Source organism: Vicugna pacos, chromosome 5 (assembly GCF_048564905.1).
Source record: "Vicugna pacos chromosome 5, VicPac4, whole genome shotgun sequence".
Lineage (NCBI taxonomy): Eukaryota > Metazoa > Chordata > Mammalia > Artiodactyla > Camelidae > Vicugna > Vicugna pacos.
The window spans coordinates 33,904,424-33,932,261 of record NC_132991.1 but is presented as its reverse complement, the minus strand read 5'-3'; the positions used below and the strand labels follow the sequence as shown (position 1 = coordinate 33,932,261).

The 27,838-nt window shown below is 39.5% G+C and overlaps 1 protein-coding gene across 8 annotated transcripts in view; it reads left to right on the top strand.

The window, feature by feature from the left end:
• The window catches only part of CCDC148 (coiled-coil domain containing 148), a 306,973-nt gene that overhangs the window by 161,441 nt on the left and 117,694 nt on the right, over positions 1 to 27,838 (top strand). Inside the window, exon 13 of one of the 8 annotated variants that reach the window (XM_072961004.1) lies at positions 11,940 to 12,055. The exons of the other annotated variants lie outside the window; for them this stretch is intronic. Within the exon in view, the coding sequence (XP_072817105.1) occupies positions 11,940 to 11,946 (7 nt within the window). The 3' untranslated portion in view covers positions 11,947 to 12,055. Of the gene's footprint in view, positions 1 to 11,939; positions 12,056 to 27,838 lie in introns of those variants that run through there. 8 annotated transcript variants of the gene reach the window in all.

Genomic DNA, 27,838 nt, shown 5'->3' with positions numbered 1-27,838 from the left:
CACGGAGGAGTTGATTGATTCTAGGCATCCTCTGCAAGCAAAAATCTTGCATGTTTCTCTCCAAGCAGGAGAGTGTGTGTGTGTGTATGTGTGTGTATGTGTGTGTGTTTGCTCACAAACATATTTAACAGTAACAAACCCTAGTTTTTAGTTATTGTTTCCAAAAGAAGAGAGTTTTCCTATGTCATAAAACAAATATCTGAAGTTTAAGATGGCGGTGACTGTTTGGAAGGAAGAAACTAGATCCAGCTGCCTTCCTAACACTAGATTGGCTTTCTTAATCTAGTGTGTGTTTTGGGGTCTTGCCAATAGTGGGGAATTGACAGTTATTGCATTTTCAGAGTCTTATAACCAGCTGTTTCTCTCTATTTTCCATGTCTTGTCTTAATAATATGCAAAACTCAGCATGTTGTATTAGAAGACATTAAGAGCATTTAAAGTGGGTCTAGAGTCTAATCTGAGATTTCTAAAGAATATGTTTAGTAAAGTGACTTCAACAGAAATTTTACAAACATTTGTTGTTTTTGCTTCTCAACACAAGATTCCCCCAAATTAATGTAATGCTCTTGTTCATTAAATCTCTGTCAACCCAATCGCCATTCCAAGTGGTTGTGCCAAATTATGTCAACCAATGAGCACCGTGAGACAGCAAGCAAATATAGATCTTAGTAAGACTATCTATTTTGTGTTTTAAATGATGCTTTAAGTTTCACAAATTAGAGTTAATTTAAAAGACTGAAAGAGACCTCATTGATAGCCAACATGCTATCTTCCAACCTATAGAGGTAATTTTGTCTAAAGAAAAATAGTAACATGTAGAACCTGTTCATCGGTTTAGCATAACTGACTATGACATGTGTGTCTGTATTTTCATATACTGGGGCATTGATGCACAGATTATTTGCACATAATTGTAGCAGTCCTTGAATGGATCTTAGCTGAGCGAGCATGATTGAGACAGACTAAGAAATTTATGGATAAAGCAATGTAGAGTCATTTTAATGTGAAAATGAACAAGGAAACCTGTCCCAGTGGGCAGATGGAGCACCAGCTGGACAGGGATGGCACAGCTGGGGTCATTCTAGAGGTCTTGGATGGCAATTCATCTCCCAAGTTACACGAGTCCAGCTTCAGATCTGTGGCCCTTTCCAGACCACAGGCAACAGGAGAGTGCCTTTTGCATAGTATTTGGGGCTGCTTTTACTTTAATGTTTACAGCTTTGATTTTAAAAATCTTTGCTCATTAAAAAGCTACTGGATTTCTACTAGATGCCAAATTGGTCTGTCTGTTGCATATAGTTGTTTAGGACATAAAATGAAATGTCAGCAGGTATGTTTGGTAGAGAACAGACAATATTCTGAAACCCTTTATGATGTATTTTTATGCAAAATGAGCATGACTGCACCCTTTAGTGCCCACTGTGATTTTTTTTCTTTCATATGTATGTGTCAGTGAAATGATCGCAGAGGCTGTAACTCCAAACAGAACAGCTAGGTGCTACGGTATTTTCAAGATTAAGTTATCTCATGCTCTCTTCCCCAGGAATACAGACTTTTATCTCAGTCCACAGATATTTGAAAGCTTCTCTTCGGGCATTGAGTTGTTTTGAAACTGCATTACCTTTCTCCCATTCAACATTTACACTAATACAGAGAGGTAGATGGTTTACTGTCCCTCTTCTGCAGCACAGGGACGCTGTGTCCTCCAGTGCCCCACATAGTATTTGGGAATGAAGTGGAGCACCACTCTGTCTGGTATTGATGTCTTTTTCACCAACCCCTTTGCTAGGGAGCTTTATTCAGTACTTTCAGGTAATGAAATAGCTTTTAGGCATAAACTTTAAAGAAGATTTTATAAAGCTGCAGGGCTGGATAGATAGAAATTTAGCAGCTATGGATAGAAGTGATAGAAATATAAAGCCACAGGTTGAAAGAAATGTAGTGGCAGCTTTCACAAAATGCTGCCATCATGGTGGATACAATATAGCTTCAAGCACTCGGTGTTTACCCTTTGGAACTACACCTACAAAGAAATGTATGTGTACACACACACAGAGCTATCAGGTGATATTAAACTAATTGTTTTGTTAGTGAAAGGAGCATGTTTACAATCTGGGTTTTCTTACTTTATATATTTTAATATGAGTTTTATAGAGTCATATAATTTTAGAGCTGGGAGGAATCTTGGAAAGCATCTAGCCTAGCCCCCCGGTATTAACTAGAGTTCTAGTTTGCAAACAACAGAAATCATTTCTTGTCAAATTCTGTGGTAAAAAGAGTTTGTTGAAAGATATTTGGGTAGCCTACAGCTCATTGTCATCTGATGTCTTAAAGTCAAAAGTCCAATTGATACCAACTCTCATTTATAAAATGGAGATTTAAAAAATAATACCTGGTTGTTGAGAGGAATAAATGAGTTAAAACATAGAAGCACTTAACTTCAGTGCCTATTACATTGTACCTGCTTAACAGATCATAGTTATCTTAATAATGACGAGGGTCCAATTGCAAGCCAAGAGCTGTTTCTTTAGAGAAAAAGCATAACTTGCAAAGAAAGCATGTGTGCGCTGCCAAACCCTGAGGGTCTCTACTAGAGGAAAACTTATAAATGTTTCTGGCAGGCTGTTAAGAACATCCTGGCCATCCATAATACACCAGTGCACCAGTGAATCCCCAGTGTCATAGGGCCAAGTAGCATTGCTGTCTTCACTGTGGCTTAGACTAGCTGGATAGTTTCTTTTGTTCTGGCCCCTGTTCAAAACTGCGAGCTTTTCAAGTCACCCACTAACCTGACTGGAGAAGCATTTCCAAAGGCCGATTTTGCTGCCTTCACAATCCAAAGAGTATCGCCTGGCATTGTGATTTTTTTCCATTGGAAGTGTACCATGTGTCTTTCACTTTGAACATGGAGTAAGAGGATCTGTGTTGAAATCCCTACCTTACCACTTCCTGTGTCTGTGACCTTAGGCAGGTTACTTACCTCTCAGAACACTCCCACGTGGCTGTTAGCATAATGAATGGAAATAACATCTAAAAAACCTCATATTAAAATACACACTCAGTATTGTAGTTCCTCGCCATATCCTCCTCCTTATCAGTAATGTTTAGCCAGCTGTCTCCTGGCTTTGCACACGGTTGTTTCTCTGGCACTTCTAATTCCCCATGCCCCAGATGGAGCTATTCATCACCCTGCCCGCCTGTTCTTCCTCCCGTGTTTCCATTTCGTAAATGACTCACCCCACTCACCCCACTGCCCAATCAGAAACCCAGGTGACTCCTCCCTCTCTCACTCCCCACCCCCACCGCCAAGGGCTTAGTAAGTTTCATGAATTCCCCTTTTAAATATGGATCCCCCTTGCTATCCTGAGCAGCCTACTACTACCTCACACCTGAGTTAAGGCTACAGCTTCTCACTGCTTCAGTCTCACCTGCTTTGCAAATACATCCAGTCAGGCCATTCTGGTACTGAAAAGCCTTCGGTGGTTGACTTTCACACCTCTGATCAAGTTCAGACGCTTTAATGTTGCTTGTGAGACAAGCCATGTCAGACTCTGCTTCATCTCTTATCTCCCACCTGATGCTTGCAGTTCCCACTCCTCTGCAGACTGTTACACTCTGTCAATTCCTGCGGGCTCAGGGCTTTTGTCACCTCCACTGGCTCTTCAGACTGTTTCTTTTACCCAGAATATTCTTGTGGCTAACTCCTTCTTCTTCTTCCTGTCTTTGCTCAGATGTGACTTCCTCAGAGAGATCTTCTCTGATCCTTGGACAGGCTTAGGTCTTGATAAATCTTCTCACGGTGCCTTTTGCAGTGAACTACTACAAACCACCCTGTAACTGATTGGCATGAAACAACAGCAATATAATTATTATATGTGTGGATCCATTGGCTCAGGAATTCGGACAGGACCCAGAGAGGATGGCTGGTCTCTGTTCCATGATGTCTCTAGTCTCAGCTGAGAAGATGTGAATGGATGAGAGTGACTTGAATGACTGGGGATGGAATAATCTGGTGACTTCTTTCAGACTTCTAGTTCTGGGATATCTAGAAAGCTAGGAGTAGCTGGGAACTGTCAACTGGAGCTCTGCATATTTTCTCCATGAGACTTGACTTCTTCAAAGCGCAGTGGGCTCAGGGGAGCTGGACTTCCTGCACAGTACCTCCAGGCTCCTGAAGCTCATCTCCCATCAAACAAGGCAGAAGGCTTATGACCTTTCATGACCCAGTCCTGGAAATCACAAAGACCCATCAAGGGAATTTAGGGACCCAAACTCCTACCAAAATAGAAGGAGTATCAATGAATTTGTAATCATGTTTATAGACCATCACTGTGTCCTATATCTGCACAATCTCAACATCTTTTTTTTTGTAATTACTTGTTACATTTTTCATCTTTTCTGGAAAATTATTGATTTTATGAGAGTGAAATCTGTGTCTCTTCACCAAAGTAGCCTCATATTTGGCACATTGAGGGTAACTTCATCTCAATAAATATTCATTTAAGTGAAAGAACGAATATAACTAGAATAAACAAATACTATGCAAATAATGGGGATTTGATTCATTGCAGGAGAATGAGCCATGCTTGTCCTTGTTGTAATTAAACTAGAGAAATAAGGAATGGCTTCATTCTTTTGGTTATTTATGCTTGTCTTTTTTTTCCCTAAACAAAGAATGCCATCTCAAAATTGTCAAGCCTAAGGTATTAAAGGTCCTAAGTCTTAAAAGTATTCTAGTTCAATGATTTTAATTTTAAAATCTCTTCTACTACCTCTCCACCAAGTGGTCATATATCTTAGTCATGTTTGTATTTCCTGATATTAAACTTGCTATATTCCAGGGCAGACTATTTCATCTTTGGACAGATATTGGGATTTTTTTTTCTTTTCCTCTATTTCTTTATTTTTAGTCAAACCCAGATCTGTCCCACCAGCTTCCACACATTCATCCTCCTTCTATTGCTTGAGACCATGTGGAACAAGTCTGAACCTTCTTTCCCTTGACAATCATTTAAACATTAAAGATAGTTATGTTTGTCTTTTCCCACATATTCATTCCCATCCCTGTAAGTCCTTCCTTTTATAAGCTGTTTTTGGAAGGGGTATGCTTTCCACTCATTGTCATTTATGGTAGAGGAAGGCTTAGGGGAAAACCCTCACTGGTCAAAGGAGCCCACCAGCATGATTCACCACACATCACGGTTCAGGGTCACTATGGAAGGGTCATAATAATAAAAGGATATAAATTATTGTAAACAAAGGTTATTACTTAAGAAGTTATTTGTATCAGTATCTAATATACATTTGTTTAAATAAGACAAGTTCATATCTGGAAGCAAACTAGTTTGATTACACAGAGGTATTAGTATGACATGGATCTGTCAAGACAAGAGCCCCAGAGTACAAAGACAGTGGGGCAGCTTCACTTGCAAAAGAAGCAAGTGAGACTCTCTCTCTAGATCCTGGGCTGATAGTTCAAGGTTCTAGTTATGATTACTTACATTATGACTCCTCCCAACTACACTGATTACAAATTTGAAACAAGCCTTCCTATTTAGAACAGTTCTTGGACTTATTTAGTCTTAAGATCTGGGAGGAGACTCCAATGGCTGGCTTTGTGGCTTAAGAGCATTGATGTGCTTTTGACCTGTCACATCATCCAAAGGAGCCCCTTTCCTTCACGAAAGCTGAGGAGGGTGGCTAAAAGGCAGCGGACACAAAGGTACAATTGTAAGTTTCCCCTTTTCCCTCTGAGTTGAGCCATATCTAGCCTTATGTCTACGTTTTGCATCGCCTACAAGCTAAGACGTTTGTTTTACATGTTTAAGTGGTTGAAAAAAAAGAAGACATCATGTTGTGTGGAAACCACATGAAATTTAAATTTCTGTGTCCATAAACAAAGTTTTACTGGAACACACCACGTCCAGTCATTTGTCTATGACTGCTTTTGTGTGCCACAGTGACACCTAAGTTTTAACACATACAGAAACTCTATGGCCCACGATGACATGGTGACAGTGACAATATGACATATACATTGACCATATGACCTGTAGACCTAAAATATTTATCTGGCCCTTTACAGAAAATGTTTGCTAACCCCAGGTCTAATGGGATGGTGGAAGGAAAGGGCATTAAGGCTGTTGCTTAAAAAAGCAAAATATTCATATATACTTGATTTCCACCCTTAACCAGCCTCTAGATAGACCAAACTAGAATGAAAGAAAGCTAAGAAAACTTGACAGTCTCTCCTCTCATTGCATTCCTTTTTGTCTATTCCCTTTCACAGTAAAGCACATAGAGCTCTGGGTATGGTCTGACCCTCCTCCAAGAGCAGAGCAGAATTAAAAGCTTCTTCCCCAAGATATACACGTTAATTAATTTTGCCCAAGGTGGCAGAATATTGGTGCATGTGTAAATGATTCATTTTTTAAAATCCATTTAGAACTAATAATCATCTTTCTCTTTTTTCTCCACTTTTTCCTTTAACTTTTAATTTCAGTAAAATTCTTTTTTTTAACATTTTTTATTGATTTATAATCATTTTACAATGTTGTGTCAAATTCCAGTGTTCAGCACAATTTTTCAGTCATTCATGGACATATACACACTCATTGTCACATTTTTTTCTCTGTGAGTTATAACATTTTGTGTATATTTCCCTGTGCTATACAGTGTAATCTCGTTTATCTATTCTACAATTTTAAAATCCCAGTCTATCCCTTCCCACCCTAATTTCAGTAAAATTCTAAGCTTAAAGAGTTTCAGGAATGGTACAAAAAATTTCTACCTAGATTTATGGATTTTTAGTATTTTGCTTTCTCATTTGTAATCTCTCTCTCTCTCTCTAAACACACACACACACACACACACACACACACACACACACAGACACATACCCACTGTGTTTTACCATACTATTTAAAAGAAGGTTGCAGACATCATGACACCTCACCACTAGATACTCTAGTGTGAATTTGCTAAGAACAAAGACAATTATAATAACTAAGAAAATGAACAATAATTCCATTATATCATCTAGCATCCAGTCCATATTCAACTTTTCCTAATTGTCATAAGAATTTTTATAGCCTCCCCAACTGAGGTAATTATAGTCACATGAAGAAAAAAAATTATTTCAAGTGATTTTTGAAAATAATACTCTGTACATCCTTATTTGGATGTATTCTAAGTGAAAAAGTGCTAGAAAGAAATCCTAAACGTCACTCAGTGGGTCTAAGATTAGTGGTAATATTGGTATTGTGACCTTGAAATATTTTACCTTTTTTTTGTGGTAGGATAAAACTTATAAATGAACATTTTAGTGTTAACAGGACTAGGACTCAGTGTATGAAAAAGATTGAATAACATTTTTAAGACACTATAATTTTAAATGTAAAATGACAATATCAATAAGAACTTGTGATTTTTTTCTTTTTTAAATAAACCTTTCTCCCTCTGGAAAGGGTCACTGAAAGTGTCACTAGAAACAATGACACTTTAGTAGCAATGAGCATACCTACTACCATTTAAATGTGTAGTGCCCCTTCCTTCTGTCATCCCACTAGACCTGGTATTAGTAAACTTTTCCTGTAAAGGGCCAGATAATAAAAATTCAGGCCTATAGGTCATGCATTCTGTGTACTAAATCATACAGTCTAGTATCTAAATCAATTTAGATATTGATTCCTCGATACTATTTTCACCTAAAGGAACCAGGGCTAACTGAAAAAAAAAATGGCTGATTTGAAATTATAAGGTGAGCTTAGGCTGTTTTATTGTGTCAGCTGATAAATGTTGACAACATAATAGATTTAGAAAGTGACCTTTTTCAATCCCTAATGTAATGATTATTTCAGGCAATGATCATCAACGGACAGTAAAACGTTTAGATGGAAGATTTTTGAGTAATAGATTTACATAAAGCCAAAATATCACTCCATGAATTACTTACTAAATGAAAAGAGGGGAAAAAAAATGTACCTTTGCAATGAGGCAATCTGGCCATCACCAACTTAACCAAATGAACTAACTTAGCATCACTAAGTAGCTGGGTAGCCTGATGATGTGCCTCGTGAGATGATGAATAGGAAATATGTCACTTTTGTGCCAAAAGTATTTTGCCTCAATCTAACCAGTTTTCTAGCCTAAGAATTGACAAACATTTTTTAGAAAGAGATAGATTGTAATTATTTTAGGTTTTGTAATTAATTTAGGCCATATGGTCTCTGTCACAGCTACTCGACTCTGTTCTTATATAAAGGAGAAAGCAGCCATAGACAATATACAAACAATGGGTTGTGTGCCAATAAAACTTTATTTAAAAAACAAGCCAAGGATGGGCTTTAGCCTTTGAGTTGTAGTTCGTCGAACCCTGTTTGAGACCTAACTTACGGGAAATTCAGGGGGAAGAAGAATAAAAAGAAATAATTAGATACCAAGAGGAAATAATGAAACAAATCCAAAAAGAGAGACATTCTACAAAACAACTTCTTTAAGTGCTTCAAAAAAGTCAGTGTCCTGGGAAAAAAAGTGATGGGACTGTTCAGACTAAAATAAACTGTGAGACATGAAAACCATTTTCAATGTGTGAACCTGGATAAAGGCCATCTTTTTTCTACATGGTACCACTAACCCCTGTCTCCCCACCCCTGTCTTGTGCAGCTAATTTTTTGGACCAAAGTGTAGAATCTTTTCATTTTCCTTCTCCCTCCATCAGAATGATTTATAGCCACTAGTAGAATGACTAGTTTGAGAGTGTCTCAACCTTCTTGGGCTGCTATTCAAAGCCTTGTGACAGAAAAATCAATTCTAGTTTTCTCTGAGCTTTTGATTAAAATCATTAAGAAAGCAAATTTATGAAGAGAGGGAGAGACAGAGAAGAAATGTTTATACTTTAAATGCCAGTCTTTAATTGTCTTCAGTCACAAGCTGGAGGTTGTATCATTTGACCCTTTTCTTCCCAAATGACAAAAAAAAGTACTTGTTCTGAATAACAACCTAAGCAGATAACTATGTTTTTACTAATAATTATAAAATGATAGTCCTTACTCACCTGCAATTTTCCTATGACAGAAAGAACTTAGAGTTAAAAATCTTGATTTATTTCAGAAAATATCATCTAGAAGCATCTAAGATCTAGTCTAGAAAATAATTTAAAATAACATATATACGGAAAACTTGTCTTAATATCAACATATTTCTTTATTTAAACCATTTACAAGAAAGTTATTTTCTAAGCTTAAGGTATCATATACCTTAGAGCAAACTAGTAAAGCTAAGTAGGATCCCTTCTAGACCAAGATATTTTTAAAAATTCATACCTTGCTACATGACCCTCTTCTATTCTCCCCATAAAGCCTACACACAACTTTAGAGCAGACTTCTTTACATTTGAGTAATCTTTACTAGTCTGATAGTCCCTGCCTGTATTTTTCCACTCTAGTTTTGGTTTCCTCCCTTAAGAAGTCATTTTGTGAGGACAAAGCTGTTTCAAAATCAAGATTTGTTTGATTTCCCTCATCACGATGAAAGTTTCTCCTGCTTCTGTTCCTTGGGGGAGGAGATGTTCTTGAACTTTACAGTGGCTTTTTAGTTCTGCTGAACAAAGGGCTAAACTTTGTGCGCTCAGTAACACAGAGAATCAAACAAGATAAATTTAAACTCAGTTCACCATTTCTGCTGCTTCCATCCTACAAACCGCACTTACAGGATGATAGTTCTGAATGGTTCTTTCCAACCTGTAAAAAAGATCTTGAGGCCGCTACATGTGTTGCTTGAAGATATCAGCCAAAAAGTCCAATGAAATCCCAGGCACCACTAGGAAAGAATGCAAAAGCATGAACAGGCATGTATAAGATCATCATAAATTTGCATTTGAGGGACTGCATGATGCCTAGTGGGATTCAGACAACGATAACTATAATGGCCATGAAGTTGTGCCATTCTTGTAGAGGCCAGAGTTGATGGACTGAACCTCTAGTGTATGAACACAGTGGGGGTATTATTTTAAACCCATTGAACTACTTATTTTATAAATTTAACCATTATTATTGAATGCCTACCATCTTGGCATAGAGGGGTGAACAAAAAAGACACAGTCCCTGTTTTCAAGGACCTGACAGTCTAATGGGGAACTCGGATATTCTTCGTGAGGGCCAGCACCCATAGATGGGAACGTCTGGGAGCAGCACCTAAACCAGGCAGAGGGTGAAAGGCGGAATCAGGAAGTGGTGGAAAGAAAACATCCCAGAAATAAGAAGTGTTACCTGCCACATCTCCATGGCAATTTTCAGGAACTGAAAATGATTTAGAACCATTGAAGCATGAAATTTGCAGCGGGTTGGGGAAAGTTTGTGGGGAAAGGATAAGTAGAGGCCAATCTAAGACCTTGGAAAACTTAAATCTGGTAGGATCTGAGTCATGTAAATTCTGTTTTACTCACTTGATTAATTATAATTAATTGTATTAAACAATTAATGAATACATTTGGTGGTTTATTCCGTTTCCAAAAGGATTTTAATGCATGCATAAAGATTTTAAAAATTCCAGGATACTAGAAGAACCTCATATAGAAACTATATCTACCATGAGAGTGGTAGTGAAAATTAGAAAAGTAATTACCTTATGAGGTTGCACATATTAATATATAAATTAGTTCAAAATGTAATTAGACACACAAATGGACTTAGTGGATTATTAAGGGAAGTTTTTGATTTGAGCCCCTCACTTGCCTTCCCACAAAAGGACCTCATTGACATGATCAGAAACTGAGTTTCAGACATAATGTTTCTTTGGTCTGGTTCGATATTGCATGTCTTAGGTACTTATGTCCTTGTCCTTTAATTATACATCCCTATCTATTTGGGTTAGCCTTAGTAAATATGATCTTCAGTTAAGCTTAGAACTCTGAAAAATATTTAGAAAGCTAAAGCCTGTATCTACTTGGGGGGAAAATCCAGACATCCCATCTTCCATTGAGTGCATTTCTGGGTGACTTTTTAGTAATAAGACTCTACCTTCAATTTAAGCTTCCGTGGGATCATTGATTAAAATGGCTGATTAAAAACAACCTTAGGTGAAAGCAACCTTAAGATAATTTTCTCTTACTGAATTCTTGTAAAGTTTTCTCTATAAAGCACTGTAAGTTGAATCCTTCTTGACTTACCCTGAGTGGAAACAGAGAACAATGACTCCTCTGTATGAAATTCCCAATCACTCTCTAATATCACTTTCAGTTTCCCATTAGCCTTATCATCGCCATATAAGGAGTCTTACTTTCCTTAGATTTTCCTGAGTTAGTTTCCTGATCCTTTAATAACGTTTGCTGACCTCCTCCTAAATTCCCTCTTAAGAATCCAAGTATTGATTTTAAGACATTAAATGATCTCCCTTCCTAGTGTTTTAGTAGATACAAAGCTGGGCTTAAATTGTAGTTATGTTAAGTTAAAATTAGCCAGTCAGAAGGAACTATGCAGCTGTTACATAGTGTATACAGATACGCACACACAAACGCTGATGCAGACACACATGTGCAGGGCAAGGTCTAAGAGACAATGCAGGTAAAAGAGCAGGGATTTAAAGCAGGAAAATTTTTAGATATAAAATCTCTGTAGAATTTCTGACTTCATCTTAGAGAGGAGAGCCAATAAGTAAAGTAACAACTCAGACTGCACATTATTCAGATCAGTTATCTGACAGAGGTTCTGCTTCCAAAGACCTTGACTTGGGAGATGTTAGACCACATTGAAAGGAAAGCAGATTGGAGGAAATAGTCAAGCTGGGAAATGTCACGTAACTATACTGTACTTTTGTGTTTTTCCATCTTAATACTAACTGAGTTCAGAGCAATGAAGTACTGGTAAATATTTAACAAATGGCTGGGGGTGGGAGGAGAAGATGGGAGTAAGCCCTGATTTGTTGCACTTGTTGATTTCTAGGGTGTAGATCCTCCCCCCATGGCTTATTTCAAACGACCAACTTGATGTCACTGGACAGAATTGGGAAGAATTACGCCATTGCACACCATTTTATAACATTTCTACCATACAGATACACTAGATGTAAATAACCTCACGAGCCTAGATAATAGCAATTAAAAAATGATGAGTTTTGAGCATTTGTTATCTTTGTTTTTAAATATAGTCTATTTCGCCTTCAGTTCATGTAATGTAATGTTTATTAACAGTTATGTTTAACAACTAGCTTGCAAAGGTCCTAAAAGTGTAGTGTTTGGCTCCCTCCAGCTGGTCTGAGGCAGCTCTGGCACTTGACTAGGGTTCTTAAGCACTCCAGCAGAGGGGGGATATCATACGGCTAAGTCCCATGAAAAGATCATTGTGAGTCCCTACCAGCTGCTATGGAATCTCCTGTGAGCAGACCCGCTGTGCCCTATCTGTGTTCTGCCTGCGCTGTGAATGCTCCCAAAATTCAGAAGTGAGGTCCTAGCCTCATGCATCCACCAGACACTCTACACTTGTTCTGGATAGGATGCTGAGTTTGAAGAAAAGTGTCCAGAAACGTTGATGTCTTGAGTAGAAGACTGAGGAGCTAGGTGTGGAGGTAGTGTTTCTATCTGATCATCCTGTTAATACTGGCAGCTTTGGAAGCAAAGTCAAATACAGAGAATTCTGAGGATGTGCTGTCCATAATCTTTTAAAAATGATTTCCTGGGTGGCCTATGATCATAAAAAGAGGCTCTGAGCTAGGCATATGGGGCCCTCCAAAGTAAAACATCAAGTGAGCAGTGGGCAGAGCACTTGAAAGTGTGACAAGCCCAGGCAAAAACAGGAAGGCATACAGCAGTGTCCAAGAGACTGATCACTGAGCAGTTTTCTACCTTTTTGGTGCTGGGTTTTCTATAGTTCCTGTGCAACAGGCACCAATCCCAGCAAAGCAGGATTGCCAAGCTTTAAAGAGCAAAAATAGCACCTGGTGGGTATATGAAAATATCATCCCCAGAACCCTACCACCAGCCATCCTAGGTCAGGTCCAGGAAGCTGCATTTAAAAAATAAGCACCATTGACGATTCCCATACAATTGGTTTACCAGCCACTTTCTGAGAAATGCAGCAGCATAATTAATCCCGGGACCCTACCGGCAAGACAGGTCTGGAAACATACTGTTACACAGGCCCAGAGGTTCTGCATTCCCACCTGGTGAGCAAATGCTGACTCCTGTGTGAGGCAAGGTCATGGCCCAGCTGTGACAGTTTGCTGCAGGTGCTTAGGGACATCTCCTTTTACCTGGGTCTGTATCCTCTGTGATTTTTAATGTTGCAGTTTTACCATGGGTTTAATATTATAGGTCATTTCAAATCTTGTTTGGAAACAGGTAGGGTATACATCCTAATTAAATTAAAAAATTCTGATACCCTCTCTCATATAATCAGGAGAAGTGGAGGAAGTGAGTAATGAATGCTGTTTAGATAAGAGTTGAATAATAAGATTTTTTTGGTACTGAATCTGTCTTGCTAATATATGTGGGAGTACCTTGAAAACTATAAAGCTTTATGCAAAAAGATGATTTTTAAAACTCTCAACACTTTATACATTCCAAAGAAGTAGGTATATTAATCGATTGTATTCCTGTAAAGTCTTCATATACTCAAATGTTCTTATATTTATAACATTTTATTAATTGAAGGGAGGAAATTCCAAAAGTTTCTATCAAATACACCTAGAGAGAAGAATGTATCACTTAGTCAAAATATTGTGGCTCTTTATAGTTTGTAGCTCTTCCAAATCCTACAAACAGAGAGAGGATTAATCAGTACTATCTGAGTGTGTGTGGGCTTGAAAGCTCTAAATGTTTCTAAAAAAGCAAAGCTTTTTGATGCCTTTTTTTTTTTTTTTTTAATACCGGGAGCTTTTGGTGCAAGTTAATCCTTACGATCTGTCAGAGTATTGCTCCACAAGCCATACCTTCCCAGGCTTCCATGGAAAGGACATAACTGATTTTATGCTGGACCAGGCTCAGGTAGGGTCTTTCTGTGACCCCTGTGTGGTAACTGGCCTATTTGCAAAAAAGCTTGTCTCCATCTACAGTTATGCCAAGTTCTGCATATGAATGCTTTTATGCACAGAAATGGAACAGATCAAGCAAGACTTTCTGCCTGAAGAATATGTATAAGAGAGAAATGTTGGCTGTGCCTGGCTAAGGAGATAAAGTTATTTTCAAAATCAAGGATCCAGGCAGAAGATAGATTTATCAATGTGACAGTCTTCAGGGAAACCAGAGACATGATCTCAGAAAGATGTATATTCAGAAGGAGGCCTCAGGGAATATTCTTGTCTCTTGAAATAATGGGGAATCTGGCAGAAAGGAGTTGTGACATCTGGGAGAGGACAATAAAGATTAAAATTTAGAGTCACTTGGAGAGAAAAATGGAGTTGCCTTTCATATATGTGACAAGGTTGGCTATATCTCTTAGACATTAGAATTGTGTAGACTTTCAGCTAATAGCTTTTAGAGGACCTAAAATAGACTTCTTTTTGCTTTCCAGGCCATTAGACGGCCCAGTAGCTTGGATTAGAGCAAATAATCTACCATCGAGGAGCAAGATTCACGCCCCTTTTGTCATTTTAACGTGGGTTAAGTGGATTTTCCTGCGGTGCACTGTTTGGGGGTCAGGGTCAGGCCCCGTGGGAGAGCCCACTCTGCCTATTTTCTGGGCTCAATTATTGTGAAGTTCTTGTGACAGGAGAACACTCTTCTTCCTAAGGAGCCTCTCATGTAGTTACTTTACACTGTATGCAAAATGTGAATTTGAGACACAACCACTTCTCAGTGTCCTTGTTAGCTGTGTCCAGTTGGGCCAACACTTGTCCATTGTAATGTTTATCAAAATAAAATTTCATAGAAATTAATTATCTCACTCAAGAAACTCCCTTAGGAAACTACCCTACTTCTCTTCAGCCTGTCCACCCTTTCCCCACATTTGGCATTTAATTGTAATTCTGATATATTGTTAAATTGTACAAATTGTGCGTCTTTTGTCTGTTTATTATACTATGGCCCGTGACCTCCTCTAGGAATTTCTCCATTTCCTTTGAAAGCCTTCCAAAGAGAAGTCCCATGGAATATGGGTGTGGACATCTTTAATTCAATGTAGGAAAGGAAGACAGGGCTTTTGGAGATTTATTTCTGCCCATACATAAATAATGCTTTTGAGAAAATATAGGTCTCCTTTAAAAATAAGGCTGAGGGAGGGTCAGGGACCTGGGTATTATTTGTAAACTTATCTGGATCTCCTTCCAGTTTGTTTGATCTTTTCCAATAAAGTCAGTTCCCTATCAATTTAGTCAATAATACTATTTTCAACTTTTATGTGCTCGGGCTCTGGAGAAAACCACACATCTCTCTCTTGACCTCAAGTAACATCCTTTTGAGAACATCAGCTTTTGCCTCTCGCCTGAAGACACTGCCCCAATGGGCAACAGAGCTCACTGAGGCACACTGGGAACAGCCGTCTACCCCAAGATCCAAACACAAGTGTGCACTTGGTGGGACAGTAGGGTGCACCGCTTTGAGGAGGTGTCTGTCTCTAAAGGGAAATGGAACAAAGATTCCAGAGCTCACTCCCAAAGGCTGGATTCTGAAAGGAGATTGCTAAGGGAGGCAAGGCTGGGCAGGAAGTCACTGGAGAAGCTAGTTGAAACCTGAAAGAGGAAACTCCAACTGCAGTGGGAGTAAGTCAGCATTTAAAGGAGTGAAGGAAACGAGGCACTAGAAAAGTCACATCCCAAACTAAATATATTTTACCATTTGTGTTTTTTTTTTAAGTATACTTAAAATGCCTAACCTCAAAGTTCTGGTAAAGAAAATACTTCATAATGTTTGTACGGGGAGGGGGTGCAAATTAGAAGAGTTACTTTGAAAAAGAAGCAAAGAGAAAGGAAACAAAATCCCCAAAGGTATTTATGAAAGTAACCTTTCTGCCATGGTGATTTTTTTTTTTTAACCTCAAAAGTTAAGAGGCTGTTTGTGAAGCCTCTTTGCTGATCTTTTCCTAGGCTGAAGGAAAATCAGGGTTTATTTCATTGCTGTGGGCGGCTGAATCACTATAAAATCTTTGGTTTTTTTGATGTTTGCTGTCTACAGAAGTTCTGAGACCTGGGAAGGAAGAAAGAGAATGTAAGGGGGATTTTCAGACAGTATTAGAGAAGGCAAGCTTTATTCATCTTATTTACATAAATCACTTGTTTGAGGGAGAGGACTGGGTTTCTTTTGTTGTCTCAGTGCTATCCCATCACAGCTCCTGAAGAAGAGAAAGCAGTTCCGTCCTCATGATACAGGTGTCTGTCCCTGGATAAATGAGGACCAATTAAAATCAGAAGTTAAAAAGAGATAAAGCCAGACTGAAGATGATTTGTTAACCCAGTGGCATATTTTATTAGCATGGTTTTTCAAAGTTCTAATGAAAGAAGCAATACTTCTTTCAGAATTTGTGATTCTGAGACACTCATTGAAATTAGGGTTGTCAGAAATTATATATACCTTCTAAGAATTCTTCAGAGGGGAAAAAAAAAGCTCCAATGAAACTAATCACTCATGCCTGTCATTTTCTTGCATTTAAATCATGTCTTTTTCTTTACAAACCAAAGTGGAGAGAATTTAAAGACAGCTTCTAATATTGTGAGGTAAACCCTCAACACAAGCTCCCTTCTTATACAACGGATAAAATGATTATGTAGCATCTTAAAGATTTTTAAAGTGTGATACATATTGTGATGTTAAACTTTACCATAAACCATTTGTGGGTTCAAGAGTCACCGTGCAAATTACCCAGTTAGTGTCAAATAACAGATGCCTTTTCCTAGTGAACTCATACAATGGCAAGCAGCAAGCTCCTATAAATATTCAGAAATCCAGTTATAGGATCTGCCCTTGTACTTGATGAGAGGTGTTTCCAGTTGCTCTGGGCTTTTCCTATGTTTTTCAGAATATAATTTTAAACATTCATATCTGTGGCACTTAATATAAATACATTGAATTAATAAACATAAGGAGGCAATTAGGCAAATAAATGCTGATCTGCCTGGGTTGCCTTTTAAATTTCAGTTCATTCTTTCCTGTGCTGCCCCTTCAAAATCACAGTCTGTTCCATGGATGTCACTTTGAGTTAGCCTTTTAGCATCAATAGTTCCTGATTGTCCAAAGGAACTGGACACCTGATTTGTTCTCCAGTGACTGGACTTCTCTTTAACCCCTCAAATAATTAAATATCTTACAAAGGAATAGCCATTGACTAATTAGAAAGACTTAATAGAGAAGTGTATATTCAATTTATTCTTAACTTTTAATTTTGTCAACTCCTATGTCCTGTTATTTACCTACAACTTAAGAAATTCAATTGAGTGCTTTCCATACCTTATAAAATTCATTCATCTTTCATTATGTCTTTCATGTATTGGTGCATGCCTTCTGTTTTAGGCACTATGCTAGTTCTTGGGGATATAAAGTCAGTTAAGACATAGCCAATGTAGCCAGGAGATGCAGTCTAACAGAAGCAACATGTGAAAACAAATAACTATAATACAAATCAATAAGCATATATGTGTTTATGGCCATTAGTTTGTTTACTTGAATGTCCCTGCTTGTTCATGGAAAGGCAAGTAACGTTTCCCACACTGAGTTCTGTTGTAGAAGGTTTCTAACATCAGACGATTTTGGAAAATAAGCAAACTAAATCCTCCTTCTGGAGATTTGTCATGCATACCATATCATAATAAGTATTTTAAGAGATCCTACTGTAAAGAAACCTATTTCACTTTGTTTCTCTTAGTTTTCTGCAAACCTACTAGAACATTCACCACATTTTTCATGGCAAACGTGTTAACATCCTGTGGGATATTAACATTCCATGGGCCATGAATTTGGGAAATGAACTGATTACCACCTGAAACAGCTCTGATGTGCTCTCCTGTTATAGAGAGTAAAAAGATAAGTATTCCCTTGTAAATAGAAGATATGTTTATTATTCAGGATTCCTGAGAAGCAACTGAGAGAAACCTAACTCAAACTAGCTTAGGCAAAAAAGGGAATGAATTGACTCACATGCACAGGAAGCCAGGAGTGGGTCTTGCCTCAGCTACTCCAATGGCATCTTCAGGTTCTGCTCACTCTCTTTCTACTTATTCACTCTGTACCTGTTTATGCATTGACATGGACTTCCTCACGTGCCTGGGCTGGGGGAAGTGGAAGGAAAAGGAGGCATAGCTACAAGCAGCTCCAGGGTTAAGCATATCATTCAAGCTTAGTGACCTCAGAGAGAAGAGAAGGCTTTTCTTCTTCAATATCCATATACAAATCCCCAGGGAAAGATTCTGATTGGCTCAGCTGAATTCATGTGCTCACTGAGGGCCAATCACATGGTCATATTTGTAATGTCCTACTATTATCCTTGTCTGGTCACATGTAAACCACTAATATCAGGAAATGTGGAGGGATTCTCTGATTAAAGGCTTCAATAGACCTCCATGGAATGAGGAGAGGCGGTGTGAAGGGGATTGATGTTACTAGGTTGATGCTAGATGGTAAAAAAAAAAAAAAAAAAAAGATATCTACCACAGTGTGGTCTAATCTTTAAAACCTAGATTTGCCTATAATAGGTGGTATACAATAGGCCCTAAACAATTACTATCAGAAAGCAGGGATAAAAAAAAATACCAACTCTTCTACTATCAAAGTCATTATTTTTGGAAGATATCTCCCAATTTATAAAATGGTTTATAGCTAATAATCCCGAATGTGCCACCAGTCAATTGTTTAAACACATAAGAGATTTTCTTGGCTCCAAGAAGTTGTGTTGCTCAAAGTTATACATTCTGTGATTTTGAAGTAGCTGAAGTGACTAACTATACTGTAAATATTTAAGGCTAAAATTGCTGCAGCCATGTTATAAGATATTAAACATGGGAACTTAATTCTCTGCCTTTGGATTAGAAGGGACCCAAAATAATTGACTAGGCAGAATCTTGGCCCTGTCCATGGTACCTGTGGTACCATGGTGGCTCATTTCTAAGAGGTTGTGGGGAGGAATTCCAGACTTCTACTTAGGTGTGTATCATTAGGTTTGTTCCTAAGTTTTGATGAAACGATGTCAACATTATACCAAGTTCAGATGCCCATTAAAGCAGAAGCTCTGCATTTAACTATCACTGTAATACAGTTACTTTTGAAGGATTTATTTGAAGCCAATCCTGAAATTACACAGATGAAAAATAAAAGATCAAAGGACTTGGGGCTTTGAAGGAGGTGGAGGCTGCAGCTATTCATGCTTTGATTGTAGCTGAAATCATATTTCCCAGACAATATTTTTAAGCTGTGAAAAGAGGGTTCATGTTGGAACCAGTAAAAGACAAGGAAGAAAAGCAGTGAGAGACAGAACGTGCACTTCATGAAGGAGGTGGTCATTGGTACTAGGCATCGTAGAAAGGTCAAGTCAGTGGAGCTCTAAGAGAAGGCTCTGAGTTTACAATCTGGGGTGGAAAGGTCAGAGGTCAGACTGCACGGGGTTTGTACTAAATAAGAAGCAAAGAACTGGAGGCAGGAAGTATAGCTTTTTCATTTAAGAAAGTTTGCAGTGATGGGGAAATGAGAGTGGTAGCTGAAAAGAGAGAGTTGAGAGATACAGGTTTTACCCATTTGAAGAATTTTGTATGCAGAGGAAAAAGAACTGTGGAGGGGAGAGAGAGAGACTGAAGAAGTAGGAAAGGAAGAGACTCACTTCTGGAGCAAGATCCTAGAGACAACTAGGTTTATGAGATTAAGAGCCCAGGTTTAGGGAGTGAAGGATGAATAAAGATGAGTCCTGACAACTGCAAGTGGGCAAGGTATGGTAGGGAAAGTGAATGCTTATGGCCCTTTTATTTTCAGTAAAGTAGGAGGTGAGGTTCTCTCCTAAGAGGGAGAGTTTTAAGCAGCTGGAGTAAATAAAATCATTCTGGAGGAGTGTTAAATGTCCAGATAAGGTTCAAACCTCACAAATATGTAATAAATTCAATAAAGAGTTAGGGCTGGAAATTGGTAGAGCAGATGTGGAAAGAAAAGAAGACAATAAAAAGATCCTAGTGATAATGCCTTTGAAGAGATAAGCCCATGGATCCAAAGCTGGAGAGAGAATGAAGTAAAATCTGATTGTGTCTCATAGCCTGGGAGAAAAGGAAGAGGTAGATAGTGAAGTTCATGAGGGAAGACCTGGCCCAGTGCCTGGCATATAGTTCACAGTTAAAAATATTGTTGAAAAAATGGAGAGCCTGATAAGCTAAGGTAGTAGCAGGCGGAGTAAGGTTAAATGAGTGAGAACATCAAAAGGGTAGGAGACTGGAAGGCAATCCATTCCTAGAGTCACACAACGTGCAACCTTAATCCGAATATGTGGTGATCCTAGAGACTGGAGTCAGAACAGAATCCCTCCTTTTAAAAATTTAGCAGGAAAATAGTGTCCCCAAACCAGGTTCATTTTGCCTGAGAGGCATCAAGCCAAAACTCTGAGGAGCCTGAGGTTTGCAGCAAAGAGAGAGTTTATTAGCAAAACAGGAGACAGGAGAACAAATCTCAGACCTGCCTCCCCAAAGGCAAGGGGCTTCCAGTACTTGTAGGATAAAGAATAAAGTAGCGGGGCGGTCTGAGGAATGGGGAGTGTGGGGGGAAAGGGGAAAGTTAATTGGAAAAAGGTGCAGTAAGCATGGTTCTGCTCAGGCATAATGAAACTACTGCACGTTAAAAAATGGAGGTGCTTAGCATAATCTGAGGATCTGGAGTGTGGAGCCCTCTGAAATCAAAAGGTCGCTTAGCAGACACTCAAGCATGCCGAGTTGGAGGGCCTGTGGTCCTGTCAAGTTACAACCAGCTCAGCTCGAATTAGACACAGTTCCTGGAAAACAACTAGGGCAAACATCTTACTCTTTGGGATACGTGCAGCTTGGAGAATGGGCAAGTCTTAAAATGACCTTGGTTGGTGAAGGCAGGTGAAATGGATTTGACTAATTATGCATGATTTCAAAAGTTCTAGGTAATGCCAAGCTCCAAGTTTGGTCTAAGGAGTGGGCTGTTGAAGTGGAGGAGAGGTGAATGCTGTTGGGGGTTAAGGGACTGTAAGGGAGGAGTATTGAATAATCCTCAGTAAATGTCAGGCAGTGACCTGGGCAGTCAGTATTTGATCCCAAGAACCCTATTAGAAAGAAGATGGGGTAAGCCCAAGTCAATAGGTAAAACTTTTCTGAAATTGTTGGAAAGTCACAAAAATGCTAGCTTTCTTCCTCCACTATTGTAAAGGGTAGCAATGGAAGGAGTGTCACCTGAGAAGCTCTGGTTTTCAATTAAGGAAAACATTTGAAAGAAGCAACCAAGAGACAGTGAGATGGCCTTGTATGCTCCGATGGAGGGAATTTTTTTTTAAATCACTAACTTTGTTTAGATCTGCTGGTGCATAGTGATTAAAAAGAAAAAAAAAAAGACAGGCTTTTATTATTGTTTTAAATTCCCCATAGACAATGCATCTTTTATATCCTGTACCCTACTTGAAATGCTTTTGGAAAGGACTATTCTAGGAAGATTTTGAGACTATGTGAGGATATAAAAGGATTACTGAAAACTAGATGGAAAGGGGTAGGAACAGTTCAAGAAGTGGAGGATAAATGTGGCAGAAATGTCTTTCTGCACTAACTTGGGGAAAGGGCTAAAACGATATCTGCAATGTTCTTTCTCTCAAAACCCTCTCCTCACATCTTGTCCTGTATTTAACTCTGGATCCCCTGGTTTAAGTCCTTTTTTCACAGCTGTTTATATCTCTGCATTTCTAACTCAAGTGAATTCAGATGGCCAGATTGGAACTGATTACAACCAACAGGAAAACGTTTATCACTCTCATTTATGGGTTTTCATTCCAGTATGGAAAATATTTACCCACCCTGGAGCTGCAAGAACTCTTCCCAAGAGAAGTAGCTCACAGGTCTCTTTTAAGGCTGAAATGCTTTTAAGTTGTTTCTTCCCTCTTTGATTTTACTGAATAGACCCTTTAAATATCACCAGGAGCCTGAGATTTTCAGCTGTCACCAGGATACACCAGTGTTTTGTCCATTGGGAGGAAAGAAAGAGGTTCAGTAACAGCCATTGTTGCAAATGCCCATCACTAATAGTAACCCAAGCCTGGAGGACTATTGTCACTGAGGGAAACTGTCATCCATGTGTGTTAGGGCCATGGGGGTGGGGTGGGGTTGCAAGATTCTACTCTTGAATGTTGTAGCACTAAAGCAAGAGCTTCTAGTCTGGATCAGTCCTGAGGCATTGTGATATCTGGCACATGCAACCAGAAGTAAGAAGCTCTGTCTAGTAGTAATTTGTACCTGGTTTTGTCTGGATAACAGGAGTCAGGCAGAGTCCCTCTAATCTAAATATTTATCTTTGCTGTAGTTCTCAAAGTGTGGTCCCCAGACCAGCAGAATCAGCATCACCTGGAAGCTTCTTAGAAGTGCAGATTTTCAGGTGTCACTTCACTACTGAATCAGGAGCCCTCTGGGTGACCCTGATGTTGGTGCAAATTAGGGACCCCCTGGGCCAGGCAGTGCTGTTGTCAGCCTGGGCTGCACATTAGAATCATCTGGAAAACTTTAACAAAATGCCAGTGCTTGAGCTCCAACACTAAATTCTGATGTAATGAGTGTGGTGCAGGACCCTGGCATCAGAAGTTTTCATAAGCTCCAGGGAGTCTAATGACAGGTACAGTTAAGACCCATCACTCTAAAGCAATATAAGAAGGAGCTGTGTAATTTAGCACTTTGTGATAAATTCAAAAATAATTTATTAAAACCATTTTATATATTTTACTAGGATGTTAATTTAGGCATGCTTATGTAGAACAAACCACAAATGATGTAAGATTTAAGAGGTGGAGGGACTCTTTTTTTTGTCTAGTTTTTATTTTTCACTACTGTATCCTGAGCATCTGGGACAGGGCTTGGCACATGGTAGGTGCCCAAAGAGCTATATGTTGACTAATTTAATTAATCCTTAAAGACAGAGTTCCAATAGGAGCTTGCCTTTACACCTTGTAGAGGAACCAGTAAGCATTCTGAGCAAGAAGAATGGTCTCTGTCTGGGGCTGGCGTGGATTCATCTCCTTCTGGTTCCGCGGGTTCTTTGTGAATCCTCTTTGTTTTTGTCCCATGCTGATCTGTAGCAGGATGTCACCGCCTTGTATCAAGATTCACATTGCATTTGCAGAAACTGGTCTCTGCTTATGCCCTTAGCCAGAACCCGACTGCGTAGAGTCCTGCCGCCCATACTGTTAGGCAGGCGATGCCCCCGATGTGAGCACCGGTTATGTTGTCTCCCTTCTCCTCCCTGGGCTGGCCCCTCCACCTGCTCCCCCCCAGCCCTCCACCTTTGGACAGGCACTGCCACCGGCCTGCCTGTGTTTGGGTCTGCATACTCTCCCCTGTTGGAGTCCCCTGGTGCTAAGGAGGGGTGCTCTGTGCTCAGTGGGAAGAACAACTTTCTGAGTGAGGTGTAGGCCCAAGCTGGATTTCCCAGTCAGCAAAAACAGGTTCACCACAATGCTGCCACCGAAACCCCTCTGGCAATAATACGTCCAGCATGTGCCTGTTTAAAGATTTCTTGTTCAATGGTGACTTAGCCACATCACTTAAAAATGAAGTAGCAAATTTGTTTAGAAACTGCCTTTCATTCAGTTGGGCCAATTACTTTCTGGAAACATATTTGGTGTGAGTTCCAGGCTGGTTAGAGTAACCTAATTAAGATATGTGGTTAATGCTGTTTTATTTACTGCTGAAGCTTTAAAAAAGACAAAGAAAAAAAAAAAAGGAGAACCTGCCACGATCAGCAATTTCTTAGAAGTCTTTTTCCCCCTCTTGGTTGCTGTAGCTTCTTTTTGGACTGAAGTTACCCGTGTCTCCAGATAGGAAGGAGGTCAAGATTTTGTACTTATTATTTTGCCCAGTTCTTACTGAAGTTTCACCAAAGCAAACAGAGGCTGTTACTAAAGTTCATGGTGTTTCCAAACCATCTGCATTTGTATACTCATCTCTTAGAGTGCAATACACACATGAAAAGTCTTCAACATGATACATAAATTCTCCATTTCTATGTGACAGCTTCTCGTCCCTTCATCTACACTCAGGCCCGGAGGCTTAAACAAAATCCTTTTCAGATTATTGTTAATGCTGTGCCTGATTCTGCAGCAGCTGTTGCTTTTGAACAATATGATGCTTCTCCCCAAACAGGAATCCAAAAGGCCTCCTCCGCAGCGCCCTCAGCCTTTGTAGACTCAGGGAGCATGAAGCAGACTGAGAGATGAAGCTAGGATTCCTGTTTGGGAATTCAGTGCACAGCTTAAAGACTGTTGAGTTTTGCCACTTCCTGACTTTGACTTTCATAACAACAGTTTAATTTGGAGAAAATCTGCTCCCTCAAATGGCTAAAGGTATTTATGTGGAAAATTTTCCAAATGATTGACTTTACTGGGTTGCTATTTTCTTTCCCTATGAATATGTGAGTATCTGGCTTTCTCCCAGGGGTTTTTCTGCATCACTTCTCTTTAGGCAAAGACATTTTTCTATCCAGACTGGGAAAAGAAAGAGGCATCAAGAGTTTCCCCCTTGAAAGTAAATTATTATTTGAGCTTAAACTAGAGCATCTCTAAGTGTGAGGACTTTGATTGTATCCGTGTCCCTAAATTTTCCATGGCAAATCTTCACGGTAGTCAAAGCTGTACTGATCATCACTTTGGAGCCAATGCAACTGTGATCAGCTCTGCACTGCCTCCAGCACTACCCTGCTTCTCTCCTCCCCATGGGGAACAGTCTTACTGAAAAGCTTGTCTCTGCTCCCTCTTTATTTCCTTATCTCCTGCCAATCCTTCAGCTGCCTGTCTACTGCCAAGATCACCAGTGGCTCCCTGTTACTTAATCCAATGATTATCTTGGATTATAATTCATCTTCTGTAACTTGTGACATTGCTGATCCCACTTTCCTTAGCTGCTTTGGCACCATTTCTCCTCATTCTCCTTGATAGTTTCCTCCTCTTCTATCCTTTTCTTAGAAGTTGCTTCCTTGGGTTGCAGCAAAGTGGATAAATTCAACTGATAATTCCCCCTTCCTTTCTTTTAAATACATCAAGAAATATATATGTCTAGAATTGAAACACTATGAGAGCAGGGGCTTTTTGTTTTTTTTTTTATTGAAAAATAGTTGATTTACAATGTTGTGTTAGTTTCTGGTGTACAGCATAGTGATTTAGTTATATATATATATATACACATATATATATATCCTTTTCATATTCTTTTTCATTATAGGTTATTATAAGATATTAAATGTAGTTCCCTGTGCTATACAGTAGAACCTTGTTGTTTATCTATTTTATACACAGTAGTTAGCATCTGCAAATCCCAAACTCCCAATTTATCCCTTCCCTCCTTTTCCCCCTGGTAACCATAAGTTTGTTTTCTATGTGAATCTGTTTCTGTTTTTTAAACAAATTCATTTGTCTCATTTTTTTAGATTCTACATTTAAGTGATATCATATGATATTTGCTGTCTTTTGGACTTACTTCACTTAGTATGATAATCTCTATGTCCATCCATGTTGCTGCAAATGGCGAGAGCAGGTTTTTTTAATCAGTGCAATCACCCAACCTGTAACAGCCAGTGGCACAGAGTGGGTGCTCAGTAGTCAATGAATGAATGGTAAAAAATCATAAATACTAAAATATGTAAAGAAAAAAGTTGTTTCCTTGGGAATCAATCCTAGGCCTACCTCTCTTCTTACTCTACAGTCTCTTTCTGATTGATGCCATCTGTCCCATGGTCTTAATCCCATGCCATTGATAAAGACCTACATCCACTTCTCCAGCCCAGATCTTATGACAGCAGGTCTATGTCTAAACTGGACTTAATTCCTTCTTTGCCCTCTGTCTCTCTAAGATCCCAGTTTTAGTGAGGGACACCATTGTTCACCGTGCAAAACAGAAACCTTAACTTCTCTCTTCCCCTCTCTCATAAAATAAAGTAACAATTCCTATTTATTCTGTTTTCTACAAAAATAAACCCATGTCTTCTTCTTAACTCCTCCCAGTACTCTTCCTGCTGCCTTGGTTCAGGAAACCATCAACTTGCCTCTGGAGAATTCTCTCTGGCCTTGCAAGCCATCCTCCTCCATGTTACAGGAGGGAGTTTTCTGATCGCATTTCCCTGATCAAAGCACTCATGCTTGCAAAGCCCTCACAATCTCACCTCTCCTGCCTCTCCAGCCTCAGTTCTTGGCACTCCTCACCTTACATTTTTCATTTTTGGTCATTTCAAACATTTTTCAGTTCCTCAGAAATATTATGTCCTCTCACCTATGGGCTTTCATATGCTTTTTTTTTTTTTTCTGCCTGGAACATTCTTTCTATTCTCTTCCCCTCTGGTGAATTCCTGCTCATTTTTTTAGGTCTGAAATTTAGAGCACTTCCTGTTGGATGTTCCCCTGAATGTCCCAAAGGTGCCTGTCCCATGGCCTCTGTCCTACTGTCTCATCAGAGCAAGAGCCACCCTGTGTCATAATTCCTGGGTCTCTGTATCCACATTAGATTGTCAATTCTATGAGGACAGGAGCATGTCTCCCTGTTGAAATCTATCTCCAGTGACTGATGTAGGGCACAAATTTTTGTTGAATGAATGAGCCTCAAAGTAAAGCGTGAGCCAGCCTTCTTTAGCACACAGGTTCAGATGTCTCATTCGCAATCTTGTCCTCACTAAGCAAGCTCCTCTAACTGAAACAACTACTACTTTTCCACAAAGTAACCAAAACTCTGTTGCAGACAAAGCAACCTATGCATCCCAAAGGAAGAGTTACTTTTCAGAGGTTCTGAGAATTAACATATGTTAATTGTCAAATCCCAAGGTGTCTTTTAACTGTACCTTCACAGTAGCTCACTTAGCTTGTCCTCAGTGCTTAAATTGAGTAGAACCTCACTAGGGAGGTTGTGTCATGCCTTAGTGAAAATGGAGGGAATGAGAAATAAAGCTTTCCATGCATGACAGGGAGGCATTGAAGAAAGGGAGCAGTCTGGACTCAGATTCTTTAATCTGTATACCTGACTGTACTGAGTCCTGAAATAGGGGGTGACGGGGAGAATGGCCAACAGCCATCAAAGGAGCTTAGGAGCTCCCTTCCAGACCCCACTCTGGGTTCTGTACTCTGCAAGGATCTACTGCCCGCTTCTCTCCTCTCCTCTCCCAGTGTGGCTGCTTCTTTAATGCCAGCCTCAGGAGCAACCTGGTTTTAAAGAGTTTTCCTCCCCAGGAGCAAATCACTGAGGGAACCAGGTGACAACCAGGCTCATCCTCCCAGCATTTTCCTGGGCATCTCCTTCTCTGTCATTGGTCACCCACTTGCTCTGTTTCAGCCCCTCTGAACCCTTCCCTGCTCAGGGCTGTGATTAGGTGGGGCAAAACTGAAGAAGTCACCCACTCTTAGATGCCAACCCTGATCTCAGGCTCTGCCACTCTCTGGGTGTGAGAACTTGGACAAGTCACGTCACCTGTCTATGCCTCCAGTTCTTTATCTTTAAAATGGACTCAATAATAGTGCCCCGATGTAGGGTTGTTGTGAAATCTAAGTGAGCTACAACAGGTAAAGCCCTTAGCACAAGACTTGGTGCACAGTGAACACCTCAGCAAATGTCAAGATCCAGAACAAGAAGGTCTAGTGAAGGGACACCCATGGAAAATACAGGTGGGCACACTAAGGGCAAAGCACATTTGTGACCAATGCCATAGAGGAAGTTAAATCTACACTGCCAGTGATTTAAGGCCTCCTACTCCCTGAAG